This window comes from Lynx rufus, unplaced genomic scaffold (assembly GCF_022079265.1).
Source record: "Lynx rufus isolate CCGP_SWC_20201006 ecotype Redwood Valley unplaced genomic scaffold, mLynRuf1.p SCAF_2, whole genome shotgun sequence".
Taxonomy (NCBI): domain Eukaryota; kingdom Metazoa; phylum Chordata; class Mammalia; order Carnivora; family Felidae; genus Lynx; species Lynx rufus.
Genome location: NW_025814834.1, coordinates 23,618,546 through 23,639,457, shown reverse-complemented (window position 1 = coordinate 23,639,457; position 20,912 = coordinate 23,618,546). Strand labels below are relative to the sequence as shown.

The 20,912-nt window shown below is 36.7% G+C and overlaps 1 protein-coding gene across 1 annotated transcript in view; it reads left to right on the top strand.

The window, feature by feature from the left end:
- Positions 1-11,385: 11,385 nt before the first annotated feature.
- The window catches only part of SPAG16 (sperm associated antigen 16), a 992,367-nt gene continuing 982,840 nt past the window's right edge, over positions 11,386-20,912 (top strand). Inside the window, exon 1 of the mRNA XM_047084254.1 lies at positions 11,386-11,512. Coding sequence (XP_046940210.1) covers positions 11,386-11,512 — 127 coding nt within the window. The remainder of the gene's footprint in view (positions 11,513-20,912) is intronic.

Here is a 20,912-nt window from a genome sequence, read left to right as displayed (position 1 = left end):
CCCTAGGCCCCAATAAAACCTTTGTCCTTTTGAAACTCGCTCTCTCTCCCTGGTATCTCACTGCTGCGTTGGTGTAGGTAGGGGATTGAGCTCGAGCTAGCTCGAATAAAGGCTCTTTTGCTTTTGCATCGGACTCGGCTCCCTAATGGTCTTTGGGGATCACGAATTCTGGGCATAACAAAATATAATTTCATAAAATATAAAATATTTTCTTATGTGAAATAATCATTTAATCTCTGTAAAATGTACATAGTAAATAATTTACCATACTTTTATGTATCTTGGGAATATTTCATGATATAAAAATATAAAATCTTATTGAAGGACATAAAACAAAATTGAACAAATGGAAAAGCCCACTATGTCCTTGGACAGGAAGATATTAGGAAGTCAGTCCTTCTAAAATTAATATGTATATTCAATGCAGTGCATGTTGAAATTACAAGGTGGCTTTTTTGGGAAGGAGGAGACATGTATAAAATAATATTAACGACTGTTGCCCAAAATTAGCTACGAAAAAAAGTATAGGAAAGGGGTCTTGATGTTCCAGATATCTGAACATTGTATCTGAAGAAAAAAAAAAAGAACACTAAACAGAAATCAGTATGGCATTGGTATAGAAACAAACGAGTTACAAGAATAGAATAAATATTTCATAAATAAATATCAGTATAAATGAGAATTTAGTATATAAAATGATTATATATTCAATGGGAAGGGAGAAATTATTTTAAAAAGTTCTGGTATTATTGGCTATCTACTGGGTAGGAATCTATTTTATCTCTTACACAAAAATATAAACTACAGATGAATTAAAGACAAATATGGAAATTAAAAAATAAGAATGTTGAGAATTTTTAGTATTAGGAGAGTGTTTATAATACCTAAGATTTGGCACGATATTCTTTTTTTTTTTTAAGTTTATTTTATTTTGAAGGAGAGAGAGAGTGCAAGCAGGGTAGGGGCAGAGAGAAAGAGAGGCAGAGAGAGAATCCCAAGCAGGCTTCATGCTGTCAGTAAGGAGCTTGACACAGGGCTCCATTCACAAACCAAGAGTTTATGACATGAGCTGAAATCAAGTCAGACGCTCAACTGACTGAACCATCCAGGCACCCTGACTAGATATTCTTAATTGTGACTGTAAACCTAGAAGACATAAAAGAAAATATAACCATAATTAATTAAAGGAAAATTGAAAGTTTTTCATTTCAAAATATACTTTAAAGTCATAACAAGATGATAAATGTGGACAAATATTTATAATAGAATTTATAGATTAATACCTAATATCAATAATATATAAATGGCTCTCACAGGTTGACAAAAAATATAGAAAAGAGGAAAATGATAAAAGACATTTTGTAATATCACAAGTTGAAATAAAAAACAAACAAACAAACAAACACTATGGTTGCCAGGGAATGAAAATTAATGGTTGAGAGTGTTTTGGGCGGTGGTTACCTCAATGGTCTTCACAGTCACAAAACCATATAGAAAGGGATTTTCAGAAATATTTTCTAGATGACTTTCTGCTCTCAGAAGCCAAAATTGTGAATGATCTTATTGAAAAAATATGTTTTTTCATGACAGAAGATTTCTCAGGAAATGAATTATTTACTTCCTCCTAAATTCAAGTATACAGTCCAGTAGCCACTGGACACTTTGCTATGTTTACTAAAAATTTTTGTTCATCTAGTAATAATTCCCATCTGGGAACAATGGTCCCTACTCAATGTTCTTTTGCTGCTAAGTTCAGCTGTGTGAATATTTTATATTCTATTTGTTTTAATATTTCAAATGTTTCTATGTAAAAAAAAATATTCCAAGCCACTGACTGTTTACAGTGTATAAATATGAAAAAAATCGTAATGAATGGGTAGATTTACATAAGTAAGCTTTCCCTGGATATTGGAGTTATTAAAGAATTAAAAAAATAATATTCTGTAAATGCAACAGAAAAGTTAGGGAATATTGGCAGGATGTCAGTTTCCATAGATTTCTGCTTAAATTAGGGAAAAGTAAAGCTTTCATAACTGTCAGCTTAGTTGTTGTTCTCCTCACTTAGATTCCCTTTCTCCTGCTTTATTTTGTCATCAACAACTGTTGTTATTCACATCCTTCTGATATTTTTGTAAAACAGATTATTTTTCTCCTGCAGATTTTACTAAAGCTTTAGAAGCTCCTCCTGTGTCCAATTAATTTATAAAATTATTGATAAAAATAAAATATGTAAGTGCTCAAAATCACCATGTATCTGTGTGAGGTTGGAGGAAGCTATGCCTGGAACCTAGGTCAATTTCCTAACACAAAAAAAAATCTAGATTAAAAAAAAATAGATCTGTTGAATGCTAATATTTCTGTTGCATAGAATAAATATTACATTTTTGTGTTTTCTCTTAAGCTTAGTGCTGTGCCTGGCACAAAATAGTTCTCTAATGTAAGTATGTTCAGTGAGTAAAATGCAATTAATCAGTTAGAGTTTGTGATCTTTCACTGTATATTTACAGCATGCCAGGCATTGTGCTAAATGCTTTATACTTATTAATCTTCTCTAAATTCTTATAATAATTGTAGAAATAAATATTCTTGTTTGCAATGATAGTTGCAATATTTACCAAAGCAGCAATAAATGACAGAACGAGGGGGAAAAAAGTAGGGTTTAAAGCAAGTATAAATATTGAACTGAAGAATTCATGTACCATAATATATACAACATTTTTTCATTACAATAATTAAAACCTGACTCTTTTAGAATTGACATATGTATCCTGGATTTTTGTATATTACCTACCACTTGATCCGTTGCTCTCATTTTGCTGGAATCTGTGATTTGCTTGCTTCTATGCTTTGTCCCTGAACACTCAGTTTATAATCAGACATGTAACTTTGATAAATCCTTTGAGACATAACTCTCTATCCCAACATTCCCAGAAACTGATCATTCTGAATACAATGTGCTAACTGGCTTATCCACCGCCAGCCCTACTCTCCCACTGGAGGAACAACAACAACAACAAAAGTGTTACCTTTAAAAGAAGAAAAAATTCAAACTCTGTTTCCCTCCTTCCCCAAAGAATTGAGTATTGCACATACATGTCTAAGGAAAGCTTTTGTTTTCTTCCCATTTTTTACCATACTTTTCCTTTCCTTTCCTTTCCTTTCCTTTCCTTTCCTTTTCTTTCCTTTCCTTTCCTTTCCTTTCCTTTCCTTTCCTTTCCTTTCCTTTCCTTTCCTTTCCTTTCCTTTCCTTCTTTTCCTTTCCTTTCCCTCCTTTCCTCTGCACAATTTCTTGCTCCTTCCAATCACTGCCATTGTTGCTGCCTTTAACTTTGCCACTTCTTTTCATCTTCTTTTTTCAGTCTGTGTATGAGAAAGTGCCTGACCAGTAGACAAGACAGAAGAGGGTGCCCTGGACTTGTAAAATAGCTCACTTAGTTTTCAATCATGTGTGAGAGGAAACTATTTCCTCCATCTGTGTGTCTAAATGCATATAGGTATATCAGACATTTTAAGAAAAAAAAAGTCATAGCAATACAGTATATCTTTAAATAGTATAAAATAACAAAGATTCTCTATAGAGTCAATGTATCAGCTGGGTCTTGTTGAATGGCAAGTGGCAGAAGAGGAACAGAAACTTGCGTAAGCACAAACTATTTATTGTTTCAAGTAAGAGAAAGGCCAAAGGATGAGTTTTGTTTAGGGCATTGCTAGAATCAAGATTCAAGTAATTTTTTTTTTAAATAAACTTTAAGAATAGTTTTAGGTTTACCAGGAAGTTGTGAATATAGAAAGTCCCCATATACCATACCTAGTTTTCTCTGTTATTACCATCCTACATGAATATGTACAATTACCAAGTATAATGAACCAATATTGATACATTATTGTTAGCTGAATTCCATACTTTATTCAGATGTCTTTAGTATTTACCTAAGGTCCATTTTTTTTTTGTTGTTCCAGGATCCTACATTACAGTTAATCATCATGCCTGTGATGCTTTTACACATTTTCCTTGCTTTTAATGGTATTGACTGTTTTAGGGAGTACTGGTAAGGTATTATGTAGAATGTCCTTCAATTGACATTTGTCTTATGTTTTTCTCATAATTAGCCTGGGGTCATGGGTTTTGAGGTAGTATTTACCAGGTTTCTCCACTGTAAACTTACTCTTTCCACCCTCCCCCCCTTTCCATATTATATTCTTTGGAAGAAAGTCATGATGTGCAGTACCCACTTAAAGGGTGGGGAATTGTGGTCCACTCCTATAATATGGCATATCTACATATATTATTTGGAATTCTTCTTGACAGGACATGTGTCCATTCTCCTCTGTTTATTTATGTATGTAATCATTTATTTATATCAAATAGACTCATAATATTTATTTTATATTTTGGGTTATATTTTAATACTACTTTATTAATTTTGTGCTCAAATTGTTCTAGCTTTGCATATTTTAGAGAACTCTTTCAATTGGCTTATGCATCTCTTTAATATACGCCATTATTGTAACTTTTTAGTGATGGGGGATACTTTTTTCATTTTCTGGCACTGTAAGATTCTCCAGGCTCATCATGTACATTCAGCTCAGCCCTAGCTTTGGCCATTTCTCCAATGGCTATCCGTCTTATTTGAAAATGGTATTAGAAGCCAAGATATTATGCTAGGTGTTCTCAAGGCAATAGGGGTATTGTTGCTTCTAGGTCCTCAGCAGACAGAACAAGGAAATGTAAATGTGTATACTAGAGGTTCAAGTGATTTTATCTGGACTTGGGTTTTCTGTCTTTTTCAACCAGGTCTACATACCGACTCGATTCCTGGACAGAAGTTTTCTTCATACTTGCAAGGTAGCTATGGCAACTCTGGAACTTAAGGCCCAAAGAACAGAGTAAGAGTCTCTTTATTAGAATTTCCCCCAAATTCCCACCATGTCTCATTGGCTCCTTTTAGGCTGCATGCCAATTCAGGAACTGATCACTGTAACCAAGTGGAATGAACTATTTTTTTTTAACTTTTTTTTTAATGTTTATTTCTGAGACAGAGAGAGACAGAGCATGAGCTGGGAAGGGGTAGAGAGAGAGAGAGGGAGACACAGAATCCGAAGCAGGCTCCGGGCTCCAAGCTGTTAGCACAGAACCCGACGCAGGGCTGGAACCCATGAGGTGTGAGGTTATGACCAGAGCTGAAGTTGGATGCTCAACCAACTGAGCCACCCAGGCGACCCAGAATGAACTATTTTTATCAGTTTAAGCTAGAGTCATGTGATCCTCAGAGTCAGAGGATTGATTCTGTTTGACCTTACATGAACCGTGAGTACAGGAGACATGGATTTTCAAATGGTTGATGGTATAAAAAGGGAAAATACAGCTGTATGGTTGAAAAATAATTTCACCACAGTCAATTGCCACTACTTCTATGAATTCCAAAATTCTAAAACTGGCTACTGCTTACTTTAAAGTTTTGAAAGAAAATAAGATACTTTTATAGGAAGATGTATCAGTAAATGACTTGGGCTCTATTGGAAGAAAATTAACACTTATAACTTGTGAATATTGAATAGTACTTCACTATATTTTTGCATATGAATATTTTCTGCTTTGAAACTACAAATGGGGAGAGTACATCCATTGTCAAATTTCTTTCTGGTTTGCTTTTAAAAATAATTTCACTTTTACAAAAATGGAGCATTTAGGCTGGGATCAAATAAAATCTGTTGTCCTTTGTAGTTGTTGCTTCATAGTGACTGTCTCCATTGGTTTTCTTTATTTACCTCTTTCAGAAACATATTCAAGAGGAAACTAGAGAGCTTGCCATTCATTCATCAAAATATTCAGCTACTTTCTTTTTTTTCCACTTTAATGAAGCTTGTAAAACATTTTTTAAAAAGGAAAGACAATAGAATAGAAGGACTACATGATAGCAGGACTATAGGATAGCATTATAACTGAAACCACTACTATGATCTGAATTTTTTGTTTTTCTTAGTAGGGCTTCTACACCCCTTTTATTTTATTTTTTTTATTTTAAATATAATTTATTGTCAAATTGGCTCGCATACAACACCCAATGCTCATCCCAGCAAGTGCCCTCCTCAATGCCCATCACCAATTTTCCTCTCTCCCCCACCCCTCTATCCACCCTTAGTTTGCTCTCTGTAATTAAGAGTCTCTTGTGGGTTGCCTCCCTCTCTCTCTGTTTGTAACTATTACACCCCTTTTAAGTTAAACCAGTAACTAACAGAACAAGAATTCCAATGTAAATATATTATTTTAAATTTTTTTTTTCAACGTTTTTTTTTTTTTTTTTTTTTTTTTTATTTTTGGGACAGAGAGAGACAGAGCATGAACGGGGGAGGGGCAGAGAGAGAGGGAGACACAGAATCGGAAACAGGCTCCAGGCTCTGAGCCATCAGCCCAGAGCCTGACGCGGGGCTCGAACTCACGGACCGCGAGATCGTGACCTGGCTGAAGTCGGACACTTAACCGACTGCGCCACCCAGGCGCCCTAAATATATTATTTTAAAAGTCATCTCTTGCAAAGACATACTCGTTTTAAGATATTAGCAGTCACCACAAAAGTTTGCATCTTGTTTTTTATCTGAAGGCAATTTTTGGTTCTGTCTATATTTTTTTTTGATGTTTTTATTTATTTTTGAGACAGAGAGAGACAGAGCATGAGCAGGGGACGGGCAGAGAGAGAGGGAGACACAGAATCTGAAGCAGGCTCCAGGCTCTGAGTTGTTGGCACAGAGCCCGACGCGGGGCTCGAACTCACGAGCTGTGAGATCATGACCTGAGCTGAAGTCGGACACGCAGCCGACTGAGCCACCCAGGTGCCCCATGTCTATATTTGTTAAGATTATTTTTGCTTTTATTTTATTGCTCTAATAAATTACACAATTATTGTAGAGATCCAAAAGTTAATAAAATATTAAAGATGCCTCTAAGTTGAACTTTTAAACGTACTGTAGTTTAAGTCACAGTGAAATGTGTTCAAATTATAGTTGAACCAAAAATATCTTAGGTGATTTCTAAATTTAAAATCCATGGAATTGGCATAAGCAAATCGGGAACTCTGAAGCAAAACTTTGGTTATTTGGAATTTTTAAAGAATTAGACTTCTAGGTTAAAAAATAACTTGTTTTTTTTTTTTTTTAGGGGCACCTCGGTGGCTCAGTCAGTTAAGCATCCAACTTCCACTCAGGTCATGATCTCAAAGTCTGTGAGTTTGAGCCCTGTGCTGACAGCTCAGAGCCTGAAGCTTGCTTTGTGTGTCTCCCTCTCTCTCTGCTCCTCCCCCAGTTGCACTCTGTCCCTCTCTCTCTCTCTCCCTCCCTCAAAAATAAATATTAAAATTTTTTTTAAATAAAAAAATAATAATTTGTTTTATGAGGAGTTTGGTAATTACACTTCTTTGAATTACAGGACTTTTAAAAAAAAAAAGCTTTGTGACAAGTATTTTTCCCCGTTCTCCTCTACCTGAAGTAGTGGATATTGGTTGTAATTTATTTTCTTCTGATTCTATTAAGATCTTCCTCTTTTTGAGGGCTGCATGTTTCTAAAAACATTTAGGGGCACCTGGGTAGCTCAGTCGTGGAGTGTCCAACTTCGGCTCAGGTCATGATCTCACAGTTCGTGGGTTCGAGCCTGGCATTGGGCTCTGTGATGACAGCTCAGAGCCTGGAGCCTGCTTCGGATTCTGTGTCTCCCTCTCTCTCTGCCCCTCCCCCACTCGCGCTCTGTCTCTGCATCTCTCAAAATAATAAATAAACATTAAAAGGAGTAAAAACATTTAAGTTTTTTTCTTAAAAATGTTCCTATATTTGTAAATTTGTTAGAAATATAACATCCAATGTGGGATCAGCACATCATTCAATATTTCAAGTCAATTTTATTAACAACTATTTATTGGAAAGATTTGATATACTAGACATGGTGATAAGTGCTTTTTATATATTCCATTTCATTTACTATTTTCTAACATTTTTATTTAAATTTCAGTTAGTTCACATACAGTGTAATATTAGTTTTGGGTGTACAAAATAGTGATTCAACGATTCTATATATTACTCAGGCTTACCATGATAAGTGTACTCCTTAACTCCCATCACCTATTTCACCCATCTCCTCACCCATCTCCCCTCTGGTAACCATCAGTTTATTCTCTATAGTTAAGAATCTGTTTCTTGGTTTGACTCTTTCTTTATTTTTTTCCATTTGCTTGTTTGTTTTGTTTCTTAAACTCCACATATGAGTGAGATCATATGATTATTGTCTTCCTCTGACTGACTTATTTTGTCTAGCATAATACTCTCTAGCTCCATCCATGTTATTGCAAATGGCAAGATTTCATTCTTTTTTATGGCTGAGTAATATTCCATTGTATATATATACCACATCTTCTTTATCCATTCATTACTCAATGGATGCTTGGGCTGTTTCCATAATTTGGCTCTTATAAATAATGCTGCTATAAACATTAGGGTACATGTATCCCTTTGAATTGGTATTTTGGTATTCTTGGGGTAAATACCTAGTAGTGCAATTGCTGGATCATAGGGTAGTTCTGTTGTTAGATTTCTTGAGAAACTTTAACTTTTTTGAATAAATCAGGATAGAAAACCCAGAAATGAACCCACAACTATATGGTCAACTAATTTTCCACAATGCAGGAAAGAATATCCAATAGGAAAAAGAGTGTCTCTGTAACAAATGGTATTGGGAAAACTGGACAGCAACATGCAAAAGAATGAGACTGGACCACTGTCTTATACTAAACACAAAAATAAATTCAAAGTGGATTAAAAACCTAAATGTGAGACCAAAAACCACAAAAAATCCTAGAGGAGAATACAGGTAGTAATTTCTTTGACATCAGCCATAGCAACTTCTTTCTAGATATGTCTTCTGAGGCAAGGAAACAAAAATAAAAATAAACTATTGGGGCATCATCAAAATAAAAGCTTCTGCACAGCAAAGGAAACAATCAACAAAACTAAAAGGCAGTGTAAGGAATGGGAGAAGATATTTGCAAATAACATATCTGATAATAGGTTAGTATCCAATATCTATAAAGAACTTAGCAAACTCAATATCCAAAAAACAAATCCAGTTAAGAAATGGGGAGAAGACATGAATAGACATTTTCCCAAAGAAGACATTTCATTCACTGTATTTTGGTAATACAGGTATTAAAATATCTCTTTTAGATAAGAGGAAACTAAGGCTCAAAGAGCTTAAATTAATTAAGATCATACAGAAGAGCTAGAATTCAAACCTATGTGTAGAACATGACATACTACATCTAAAATCTAAGGAAGAGAACAGCTGATGTAACAGACAAAAAAAAAAAAAAAGATCAATGTAAACATTAATTATTCAGAGAGACTCTCCTTCATGGCTTTCTCATGCTCCATCATGTTTGCTGGGGGTGCAAAGCCCTGACCACTCCTTACCTGGGCCATTTCTCAGACATGTGTTTACAGAAAACAAACTTGAGGAATAAGGTAATGCCTCCCTTTGGAACAAACAGCAGACTTTCTATAAAAGGAGTGGATCCCCCAATTTCAGAGTTCCTCTCCTGTATTTTCATTTTCAGCCTCTTAGTAATTGTTCCTTGAATTTAATAAGCACTGAGGATGTGCTTGTTGGGAAACATCAAGGACAAAGAGTAAGTTTTCTTTAGATGTTTATTTATTCATTTATTGAGAGAACGAGGGGCAGAGAGAGGGAGAGAGAATATCACAGAGCCTGATGTGGGGCTCAATCTCACGAACTGTGAGATCATGGCACGAACCAAAATCAAGAGTTAGTTGCTTAACTGACTGGGCCACCCAGGCGCCCCCAAAGAGTAAGTTTTTAAAAGAATAGGTATGAGAAACTAAGGAGTATTATTTCTAATTGTGAGTTTTGATTATTCTGAAAACAAAACAAAACTAAGCAATTAACTTCAATAGAAATAACAACTATTTCTTAGTGTCTACTTTTGTCTGGCAAGTTCTTAATTCTTTATGTTTTACCCCTTGCAACAATGCTTTGTTGTAGGTAGGTAATATTATTATGGTCATTTTACAAATGAGGAAACTGAGGCCTGGATTAAGTGGCTTGCCCAAGGTTTCAGAGCTGGTAAGTGGTGGAGCCAGGATCTGAATGCAGCCTCTCGTTCCAACACCCAGGCTCTCAATCACCTCATTAGGATGCTTACTACTATTGCTTTTTTGTTTGTTTTGTTTTGGTAGTAAATGGGAGCTTTTATAATGAATTGCTGTTTGGCATTCAGTTTTCATCAAAAAACATAGACTGAAAAAGAATCTGCAAAGAAAAAGGCTCAGTACGTGCTTCTGATATATACACAATACAACCTGAGGAAGATTCTGTCATTGCAAAAAGAGTGCACATGATTGGACAAATATCATTTATAATACATTATGTTAGGACTATTTGTACCTCATAGTTCTTATGAAAGTGGCTTTCTCTTGGCAAGGGTCAACGCTACAAATGTTCTTCCAAGTCCCAGTGTATGAAACCTAAGTCAAAACAGATATTCAGATAAACGTTTTAAAGGAACCAAGAAGAAAATTGACTAAGGTGACTATCCTAGTTATTTTTTATTTTTTATTATTGAGAGACAGAGACCTCTATCTGAGACCTCTGCATGAGAGGGGCAGAGAGAGAGGGATGGGGGTGGGGGGGAGACACAATCCAAAGCACGCTCCAGGCTCCGAGCTATCAGCACAGAGCCTCACGCGGGGCTCAAACCCACAAACTGAGATCATGACCTGAGATGAAGTTGAACGCTTAACTGACTGAGCCACCCAGGCGCCCCTATCCTAGTTTTTTGTTGCTCAGCGTCTGAGGCTGGTAGTTCCCCTGAGTTAATCTCTCAATTATGCTTTCTACAAATTTTTTTTTTCCCTCTTGGCACTGAGGTTCTTCCTCTTTTCCAGGAGTTTTCCCTGTGGATAATGGGGGCTCTCCACACATCTAAAATTAGGTAGCTGATGATGGGCATGCAAGAACCGGGAGAAGGACAACTTAGGGAAGCCAACCAAGTGAGAAAGAAATGCTAGGGTTAAAATGAAAACCAAACCAAAGCAAACCCCAAGCTGGCTCGGCAACAAAATGTATATAATCCAAGCCGACTGTTTCTTGCGTTTTATCTCATCCACTCCAGGAGCTGCGTCCTAGGGTAACTAGGCAACGACATTGCCATGGTAACCAGTGAAGCTCAGAGGGCCCTAAAGCTTTGGGCTGCAGCAACCCTTAGGTGCGCGGAACCGGCTGGGTGGAAGCCGCGAGGGTGTCAGAGTCTCGCGAGAGCTGCCTGCGGTCTCGGGCAGGCGTCTTCGCAGTTGCTCTTAGGGAGGTAGCCGGCCGTTCCGCCTCGGATGGCTGCTAAGCAAGGACTGCCCACCTTGGCCCTGCGGGTCCTGGAAGAAGCGTTGGGCATGGGCTTGACGGCTGCTCGGGACACCGCGGAGGCGGTGGCCGCCGAGGGCGCCTACTACCTGGAGCGTATCCTTAAGTGTAGGCGCGGCCTCCAGGCGCTGCCCTTGGTAACGGGTTGGGGACGAGGGCGCGGGCTTCCCACTGGGGGCGCCCTCTGAGGCTTGTGGCTACCAAGCCGGCCGAGACGCCATTTGGACCTCATGGTGGCGTCTCCCGCACCGTGTTCCCCTGATAGCTACCCACTAAATTTTTCCCCTTTTCGGAGTGTTAGGCTGCCGCATTCCTGTTGGAAGAACCTTCAGGAATCTGGTACTTAGTCACCACTTTGCAAACTTTGGATGGAAGTTTTATGTTAAGGTGGTACAACAGATTGATTCAACCCCCCTTTCGCTTAGTGATTTTCCTAAATAAGCCCTAAACCTGCGGAATACCGTGGGAACCAATTCAGTAGGGAAAGTTAGGAGACCGGGAAAGACTTCGGCCTTTGTGTTTTAAGGAGCTGAAGCTCAGAATATTCAACCTGTGATTCTGTAGATTGTTCAGTTGACCAATGCTTAAATGATTTGTTGTGGTAGCGTCAACTTCCTTGGTAGTTGCAATTTTGGCTACTTAATAATAATTATTACATTTTTTTTTTTAAAGCAACTAAATGATGACCCGGTGAGCTGAAAAGGCTCAGAGATGTTAGGAAGAAACCAGGCAGTGATGAGCAATTATCAATGGAAATACCAGAAAAATGGAATAGCCATATGTGAATAATTAGGTTCACTATTTCTTGGTAAGGCCTTTGAGCTCACCTCCGCTGGGCATGTAGAGTAATTGTACTGGAGAGATAAGGAGAGTTCATGAGAAAAAGGTGCCTTTTTTAAGGCAGGTAGGAGAGAGAGGGTAATCTGTTTTATTCTTAAAGATATCAAGGAAACTCCAAAATCTGGTTTATTATTTCTTTGTCCAACTTTGAATCCCCCGGCTTTAATTCAAGACTTCAGAGATTCGGCAATGATTGGTTTTGTGGGCTTTGGCAAACTGGTTCACCTGTCCTGACTCAGGCTCTGTACACACCGGTGCTTCAGGGAGCTTTGAAGAACTTAGTTGAAAAGATCAAAGAGAATATGTGGTATTTTCTTCAATGCAAACATGATCTTTATAGGAATATAAGCTTCAATAGTTCAAAATCAATTTAAAGGAAATATGTAGGTGCCTTAGTGTCTTAAATGAGGCATTGTACTATTTTCAGAGCTCTAAATAGCTACTTTTCCCAGTAAAATTCCTTTTTAAATTCGAAAATGAGCCAACAATTCTTACAGAACTTAACTGCATCAAGTATAAAGTTTTTCAGTGTCCCTGGTAGTGAATGGTAACCAGCATCTTATTTTTGTTTACATTAAGATGATTTCTGTAACACATGGTTTGTGAACACGAGGCCAACACAATGGGTTAACTTTTTTGCAGATACCCCTGTGGAATAAATGGTGGACTCCCATATAGTACAGCTTTTCGGTTTACTTAATTTTCCAGGCGATCACTGGGTTACAACTGCAAACGTATAGCAGTTTGCAAAAAAAAAACCTGCCTGACAAAGATTTCTCCAAATAATCACATTTGTAAATATAAGCAACTCTAACTTTTTAGGATTTTATTATCCGGTTTATGAATTATCTTGCCTTTTTGCTTTTCTTCCATCTCCCTTTAGTTGACTACTATTTTGGATTTCAACCAAAGGGTAGTCCAGGGATAGCAGAACTACACAGATAGCTAGTTTTCCTACATTCATTGTTTAGGTGGGAAGTTCAGTCATAAGTGAGGCTTTAACTCTTAGTTAAAATGAAGTTTGAGGATTACTTTTGAATGCCAATTATCCTTGTATCCCTGGGCTCTCTTAACATGCATAATTAAGAGTTGACTGTATAATGTTATTTGACATTGTTTCTTAAGGCAATTATGATAGTTGCTGAAGTGAGACTTTCTTGGGTTTAAAGTCTTTAGCTCTCAGGTAATTTAATTGAGCTATTGCAGTGGGTAAATAAAAGTTATAATATGCACAAATGAATCAGAAATCTGATGTTCTCTACTTTGCACATATACTTAATCACTTCTACTGCATTTGGTCTTGGGCTTCGCTTATTTATGACTGAACAGATGCTCCTTAGAATACTAGACAACTAGATATCAATATTAAATCTTTAAAAGAGGTTGACTGTAATTCTTCAGGAAGTCACCCTTTTCTTTGCTGTTAAACATTCAAACATAAAGAACATGTACAAATTATTAGGGCCCAAACCGAAAACAGCCAGGATCCACCATGAGGGGAATGGCTTCATTAAGTAAAGTCCCCGTTTTCTTTGTAAGTTTAGAGAATGTATGCAGGAAAAATAATTCTTACCCCTGCAACACCTCTTCTTTGTAACCTACTACCTGTAAAGGCAGGTGTTATCTGTTTCTCTTCTGAAGCAGTTCACAATATCATTGCTTTTATGTTTAAACTTCTGCACAAGATACAAACATACATGTACATTGTTCCTTTCTTAGCTATATCCAGAGCTTTGAAGAAATCTGTTTATGAAAGCACATGAATCCTCTGGAGAACTCCTCATTAGAAAGATACTTGCAATGCTGTAAAACATAAGACCAGATTTTAACTATGTGCTTTGTAAAGGGCCGAGTGTATGTAAAGAAAGCTGATTGTTCTCTTATGAATGAATTCTCTATTAGAAATCAGGACAGCTTGGGTAAGGTTTTCCATATGGAGTAGGAACTACAGTTAATGTATGGCTAGGGACATATGGGAATGCCCAGTCCAATTGGGAGATGCAAGCTGGAATGAATTGTACTAAGAAAGCTAGTGTTTAATTGATTTTGTTGCTACATGTCAAAAGAAATGTTCAAGGAAGAATATTGGAATACATGGACTGGAGCCCCCAAGGTATTGTCTTTGATATCTCCCTCCTTTTGCACTGATTCTCTGCTCCTCTAGCTGGATTTTGATTATTTTATCTTTCAACGCATTCCAATGCTAAGAATTTGGCTTCTTAGATCATGGAGATAAGTTTGCTGACCACTGAAGAGGTTTGCTCTGGCCCCACCAGCAATTTCTGAGAGTTGAATGAGTTTAAACCAGTCTTTTGAAGCTGATCAACTCTGGATTCAGTCCCAAAGTCAACTATTTCTGAAAGTGCAAAATTAAAGATTCCATTAAACTAGTCAACTGAAATATGGCGAACACACTTAGACACTTCATCTAAGATGCATGCTTGTTTTCTTAAATTATATCCCTAGACAATTGTTCATTGTAATAGTAATGTTCACTGATAACTTTAATTAAAATTGAATTTTTATCATTTAACAGTCTTTTTATTCATTATTTTTAACATTTAGTGATTTTTCCCATCTCTTATGTTACTTCTCTGGAATCTTTGTAGTATTGAGTGAGCAGATATTTGTAAAATCCTTAATAATCGTTAGGTACTCAAGTCATCTATTTCTTATTATCATTGGGAAAATTAATTTGTCCATGGCATCTTAGTTGCACCTTACATATATTCAAATACAAGGATAGACAGTCTGAATGTAGAATCTAGACCAAAAGGCATGTTACTAAGCCTGGAGTGCTGAATTTTACATGCATGAAAATCATAGGCTATTTGGAAAGAAAGAAAGAATTTGTTGTGTGTCCTCTAGTCTGGGCAAACTTTAATGTGCATATGAATCAAAGATACAGATCTTTAAATGAAGACTAATTCAGTAAGTTCTAGTGAGGGCTGAAATTCTGCATTGCTAATAAGCTCCCAGGTGTTGCTGGTGCTGCTGGTCTAAAGAATATAATTGGAATAATAAGGCTGTAAACAAATTTCTTAACTGCTAGCCATCATATTTTCAGATAGAGGTATATCTATATTTTTAGTTATAGAGCCCGTATCTTTGGATCTCCTGGCATAAAGTTGGAAAAACTTAAACCACCACCCGCTATGAGAACAGTGAGCCTTATATTTTGAAAAGAAAGTTATTTTCCACCTTCTGAGGCAGAAGATGTGCAATGGTGTCTGGGGCAGGGGTAGCCAATAAATTTCTACTCTTGCCGTGTCTGTTGAATTGGTAGTGGCTCCCTGGTATGTGGTGTTAATAAGATTCTGAGACCTCCTGAAGACTTGGTGGGAAAGACTGCAGAAAACAAATAACAGTGGAGAAAGTGGTAGCAAGTGGTAGCCAGTTATCTGCCATCTTCGGTGTCTATTATTCAGTTAAGTTATATTATTCAAACTGGCATTCCTAAGAAAGGGAACCATGGCTGTGGTGTTTGCCATTTACAGTACTTTTATTTCAATTTGGTAAGTAAAATGTTGGTCATGAAGGATCCAGGCTAGATTTTAGATTGCCTTTATGTACATTGGCTCTGCAGTGACGGCAAAGATTACAAAGCAGTTTCTGTCTATAGTAGCTTTGGGAAATCATGTAAAATATAATTAACTGTGTGTTTCATTCCAGTTCCTTGTAAAGATGCTGCTGCTGGCAGTGATGCACCTCCAGTGCAGCACTGGGAAGAGACGAGCTTGTGAGGAGCACTTTGTATGGTGTTCACATCTAAAAATCATTTATAGTTTTCTGGCTGTGGTTCATTTGTAGAGCCTTGTTTGTGACCCCATCATATCAACTGTCACCTCAAGCTCGACTCCATTATGCCAGCTGAAATGCTTCTCTGAGGCTTCTTGCAGTTGGGTCTTCTGTAGTACTGTGATGGATTTAGGGTTTCCTGACAGTTTCTGCATATATTGTCCTATTTTCTGATAGGATCTACAAGGTCGAGATCTGGTACAGATTCTGCCAGTGCAGAAACTGCCAGTCAGTTCACCCATGGTGACCAAGTGCCATCAGGGAACTGATATATAATATGCAAATTATATGCAAATCACAAGTATTACTAAATTTCTTTCAGAGCAAGGGGAGATGTGGAGTGGGACCCTTAGTCTGGGTGTAGGCTCTGATTCTGGGATACTGAATGTGGCCTAGAAATGGGTGGTGCTAAGGGCTGTGGCTGCAGGTCAGAGAGGAAGTGGAATCACCGACTTTACCCTGGGCAAGAGGAGACTAGAACACTAGGCACAATATTAGATGTCAACTTAGCATTAAGCAGGCAGAAAGGCAATAGCTAGACCTAAAGAGAATAGAAAGGAGGGAAAAATTAATTTCAGAAATGGAGTTTAACAATGTTCTTTGAAGGAATACTAGACAGATAATAAGAAGAGGGTTTTTCTTGGCATTAAGAAACTGATTTTGAGCCAGAATTCTGGTTTATTCTGCAATGGAAAAAAAATCACTTTGCCTGAGAACTGTGACCAGCTTAATTGTATGGACATTTCCTGCAGAACAGGGTCACCTTAGAGATTAAATTACCCATGAGAAAGTTGTCCAGTAAAAGTAGAATGAGAGTAGAGGGTTTTTATCATTCAGGCAATTCTTGGTCAATTGCTTATTCCTATTCTGGCAACATTGCTTCTAAAGCAGTCTTTCCAACCTTTTTTTACACATGGTATTCCATCAGATCCTGCTTCACTCAGTCTTTCTGGCTGTCCCGATGGCCAAGGGAATTAATATCGGTACAATCCACAGTGTTCTCTTTATGAGAATGGGAGAGAGTAATTTCTCTTGGGCTTCACAACCAGAAATTGCTGTACATCTGCTGAGAAACTCATCTGTTTTTGTTGGATGGTTACGGAATTCGTATCTGATTACATTCCCTTCTTTACCCAGACTGCTGGGAAGCTTTGGGTCAAATCTGTAGCTTATGTTTGACAGAGTTCGTGAGACTTTATGGCATGTACTGTATCTTTACCTTTATCTTATTTCTGTTCTTTCTCTTTGAATTTCCATACTTACTTATTTTTATATTTTGTACTATATGCGTATTTGTAAACTGCCACACAATCATTTGGGGATTCATTTGTGCATTTGTCCATGTGTTGCTAGCCAGCTCAGCCAGACAGATGCATACCAACGCACATGCCAAAGTACATTTATTTCTTCGGTAGCACCTCAATGTCACATTTCAACTCAGTTGCTCTTGGGAAGATTTTATGTACGGATCATTTTTGTGGATACTGAAAATACCAGTCAAGGAAAATAGCGGTTCCTATTTTGGATGTTTATCCTCTTCCTGACCTTTTGTCTCATTAATCTCTTGCCCTTGGCTAATTTAATCTTTGGGTTGGTATGTTTGCCCTCTTTTATACTTCTCTTTCCTTTAGGGTCAAATTGAGCTATTTAAATGGTTTGATTTAGCTGTTGATGATATAACACTAGAAAGTTTGGAAAGTAAGTACCTAGGATTTTGGTAAAAATTGCACATTCTTGTTGTGTCACTGTAGACACAATATGATAATGTAGAAAATTCCTGATATTTTTATTCAAGAAATTTGTCTTTGTCACTTATAGGTATATGATTTTTGGAAGATTTCTTAATCTCCTTGATTAAGTTTCTTTTATTTTTTTTATGTAGAAATGATTATATCTGTGTTATTCAATGTCAGAGGATTGTTGTGAGAATAAATATGATAATGATCCATATGACAAAACTTTTAAGCTTTATGAAATGGTAGTTATTTTTCCACTTACTGTTTTGATTTTGGGGAAACTATATTATTAGGGTTCAAAAGCTGTTGCTTCAGATATTTTCTGGGTAGCAGTATGGCAGGTGTTGTTTGATATTTCCAAAGCTTTGAGGACAAATCTTTTTTTTCTCTCTGTGTATTGCTATGTTTAACAACCTATGCTTTGATGTTTCTTCCTCACATTAATCTTATCAGTTGGCTAATTTACAATTTTAAAGTCTGTCTAAATGATTTTAGAATATTTACTTCTTTGTGAAATTTATTATGGTATGAGCAGTGATGAAGAATGACATAGCTTTTCTGGAGACTTAAAGACAAGTGACTTCTTACAAAACCAAGTTTTAGTATACTTTTCCATAGAAAGGAGACTGATTTCCTGTAGCTGAACTCCTGGAAATTTTATTGAAAAAAGTGAAAATGTATCAGAAAAATCTAAACTTAGAAAGGAAGAAGATTTAGAATAAATTTTATTAATCCATTCATTTTAAAGCCTGGGGGAACTAGGCCATGAGAGACTTATGAGACTTCTCCACAGGTACTCCTCTCTTTCTAGAACAAGGAAAATAATAACAAATACTTGCATAGCATATACTATAAGCTAGCACCATTCTAAGTGTGCATTAACTCTTAATAATCTTGAAACTCCTCAATTTATCTGTGGTAGCCAGCTTCCATAGTGATTCCCACATCCTGATACTGTCTTGAGAATGCTAAAGACGCCTGTGGAGAGACCCACATGGGGAGGAGTTGAAACCTTTAGCCAATAATGTTAGAGCCATCTTTGAAATGGATCCTGTTGCCTCCACCGAACCTTCAGAGGACTGCAGCCCTAGCTGCTATCTTCACTGAGGTCTCACGAGAGACCCCAAATCAAAATCCACAAGCTAAGCCACTACTGAATTCTTGAACACAGAAACTATGAGGTAATGGATGCTTATTGTTAAGCCTGAAGGTTTGGGGAGTTTGTTAAGCAATAATAATAAAAAGTACAGATTTTGGCACCTGAAAGTGGGATTCTAACATAAGAAATCCTTTAAAGTATTAGAGTGGCTCTGGAACTGAAATAGGACAGATGTTAGAATTTCTTTAAGTAGGATGTTAGTGAAAACTAAATACTTTGATCAGACTGTTAGTGGAAGCCTGGTGGTCTCTTAAGAAGGCTGCTGGCAAGGGACTAGAGAGTGAGGCAAGTGCTATTGGAAACTGTTCCATGGTAGTAGATTAACTAATATAGGTAGGTCCTTCACTCCTGGTGCCCAGTATGGGTAAATTTGCCATATGAAGTTCATATGGGTAAATTACCCAGTATGGGTATTATAGGATCAGCTGCAGGGTTGCATCTTTTTTTTTTTTTTTTCTGTAGTAGTTTAATCTACCATGTTAGTTTTTAATTAGTTATTAGTTACTTTACTTACTTATTTAATTAGTTAAATTAAGTAGTTATTTTTGAGCCAAAATTACTTTTCACCATATTATTGGGAGATAAACTTGTTTGACAATGAAATACTGGCCTTTTGATGGTATCTGGTTCCTAAGAATTGTTCGTAACTGAAATAGGCTTAAGTGACTTTCCAGTTGGATAAACAGTGAAGAGTTACTGCTTATGATGGAACTGAGTAACAAAGCTGTATAACCCATCTTTTAGAGGTTTAGAACTGTGTGGAAGATAATTGGCAAACACTTCAAGTGTTTACATAGCATAGAAGATGAATATGGAATAACAAGAGAGGTTTAAGTATAGCATAGTGAAACCTGTACTTCTGGGGCTGATCACCAACTGTGTTAGGTCCTAGCTGTGTAACCTTGTGCTTGTGAGTCCTGATCTGTAAAATGGAGATGATTATAGCTTGCAGGTAGGATGAGAATGAGGGACAGTGTCTGCTTCTCTTAAATACTGTATAAGTGATATCAGTTCTTATTACAAACAGCATGAGTTGTTATATACACTTTTAGCTAACTCTTGGAAGATAATTTCTCATAACCAGCAGCAAAACAAAAGCTAGGCTAATCTCGTCTTTGATTTTTGTAACCATTACTGTACATTAAAGTGTTTAATTTCATACATTTTTTTAATGAGAAATGGAACTAACATTTATTGAGCACATGCTAAGTGTTAGATGCCATACACTCCTCTAATTCGAAAACAACCCTGTGAAAGAAGAACCCCATTTTTTTTAACGAAATTTATTGACAAATTGGTTTCCATACAACACCCAGTGCTCATCCCAAAAGGTGCCCTCCTCAATACCCATCACCCACCCTCCCCTCCCTCCCACCCCCCATCAACCCTCAGTTTGTTCTCAGTTTTTAAAGGAAACAACCAACAAAACTAAAAGGCAACCAACGGAATGGGAAAAGATATTTGCAAATGACATATCGGACAAAGGGCTAGTATCTAAAATCTATAAAGAGCTCACCAAACTCCACACCCGAAAAACAAATTTCATACATTTTGAATGAACTTGGCATAGTCCCATCTGTACATATGGAGAGAAATGTAAACCCACCAACCAACAAAATGTTAATGGTATATGTTTTGATTTCTTTCAAAATTAAGCATTATCTTGAAGTTTTCATTTATAATTAAAGTAACTTATGATTTTTGAAAGTCTTACAGCAATGCTGTTAGAATTTTTTACTAGTCATTTCCATTGATATTTTAATGCTTATTTCTTGATACTTTATGGACCATTGAATTATGATTACTGTATACTTTACTTTGCTTTAATTAGGCTGCCTTTCCTGTGAATGAAATTTAATTTTAAAATTGAAATATATAATAAATAAGAAGATATTTAAGTAATTTTTATTATAAGAACATTGAAATCTGTTTTTTACTTATATATGGATATTGGTGTGCTTTT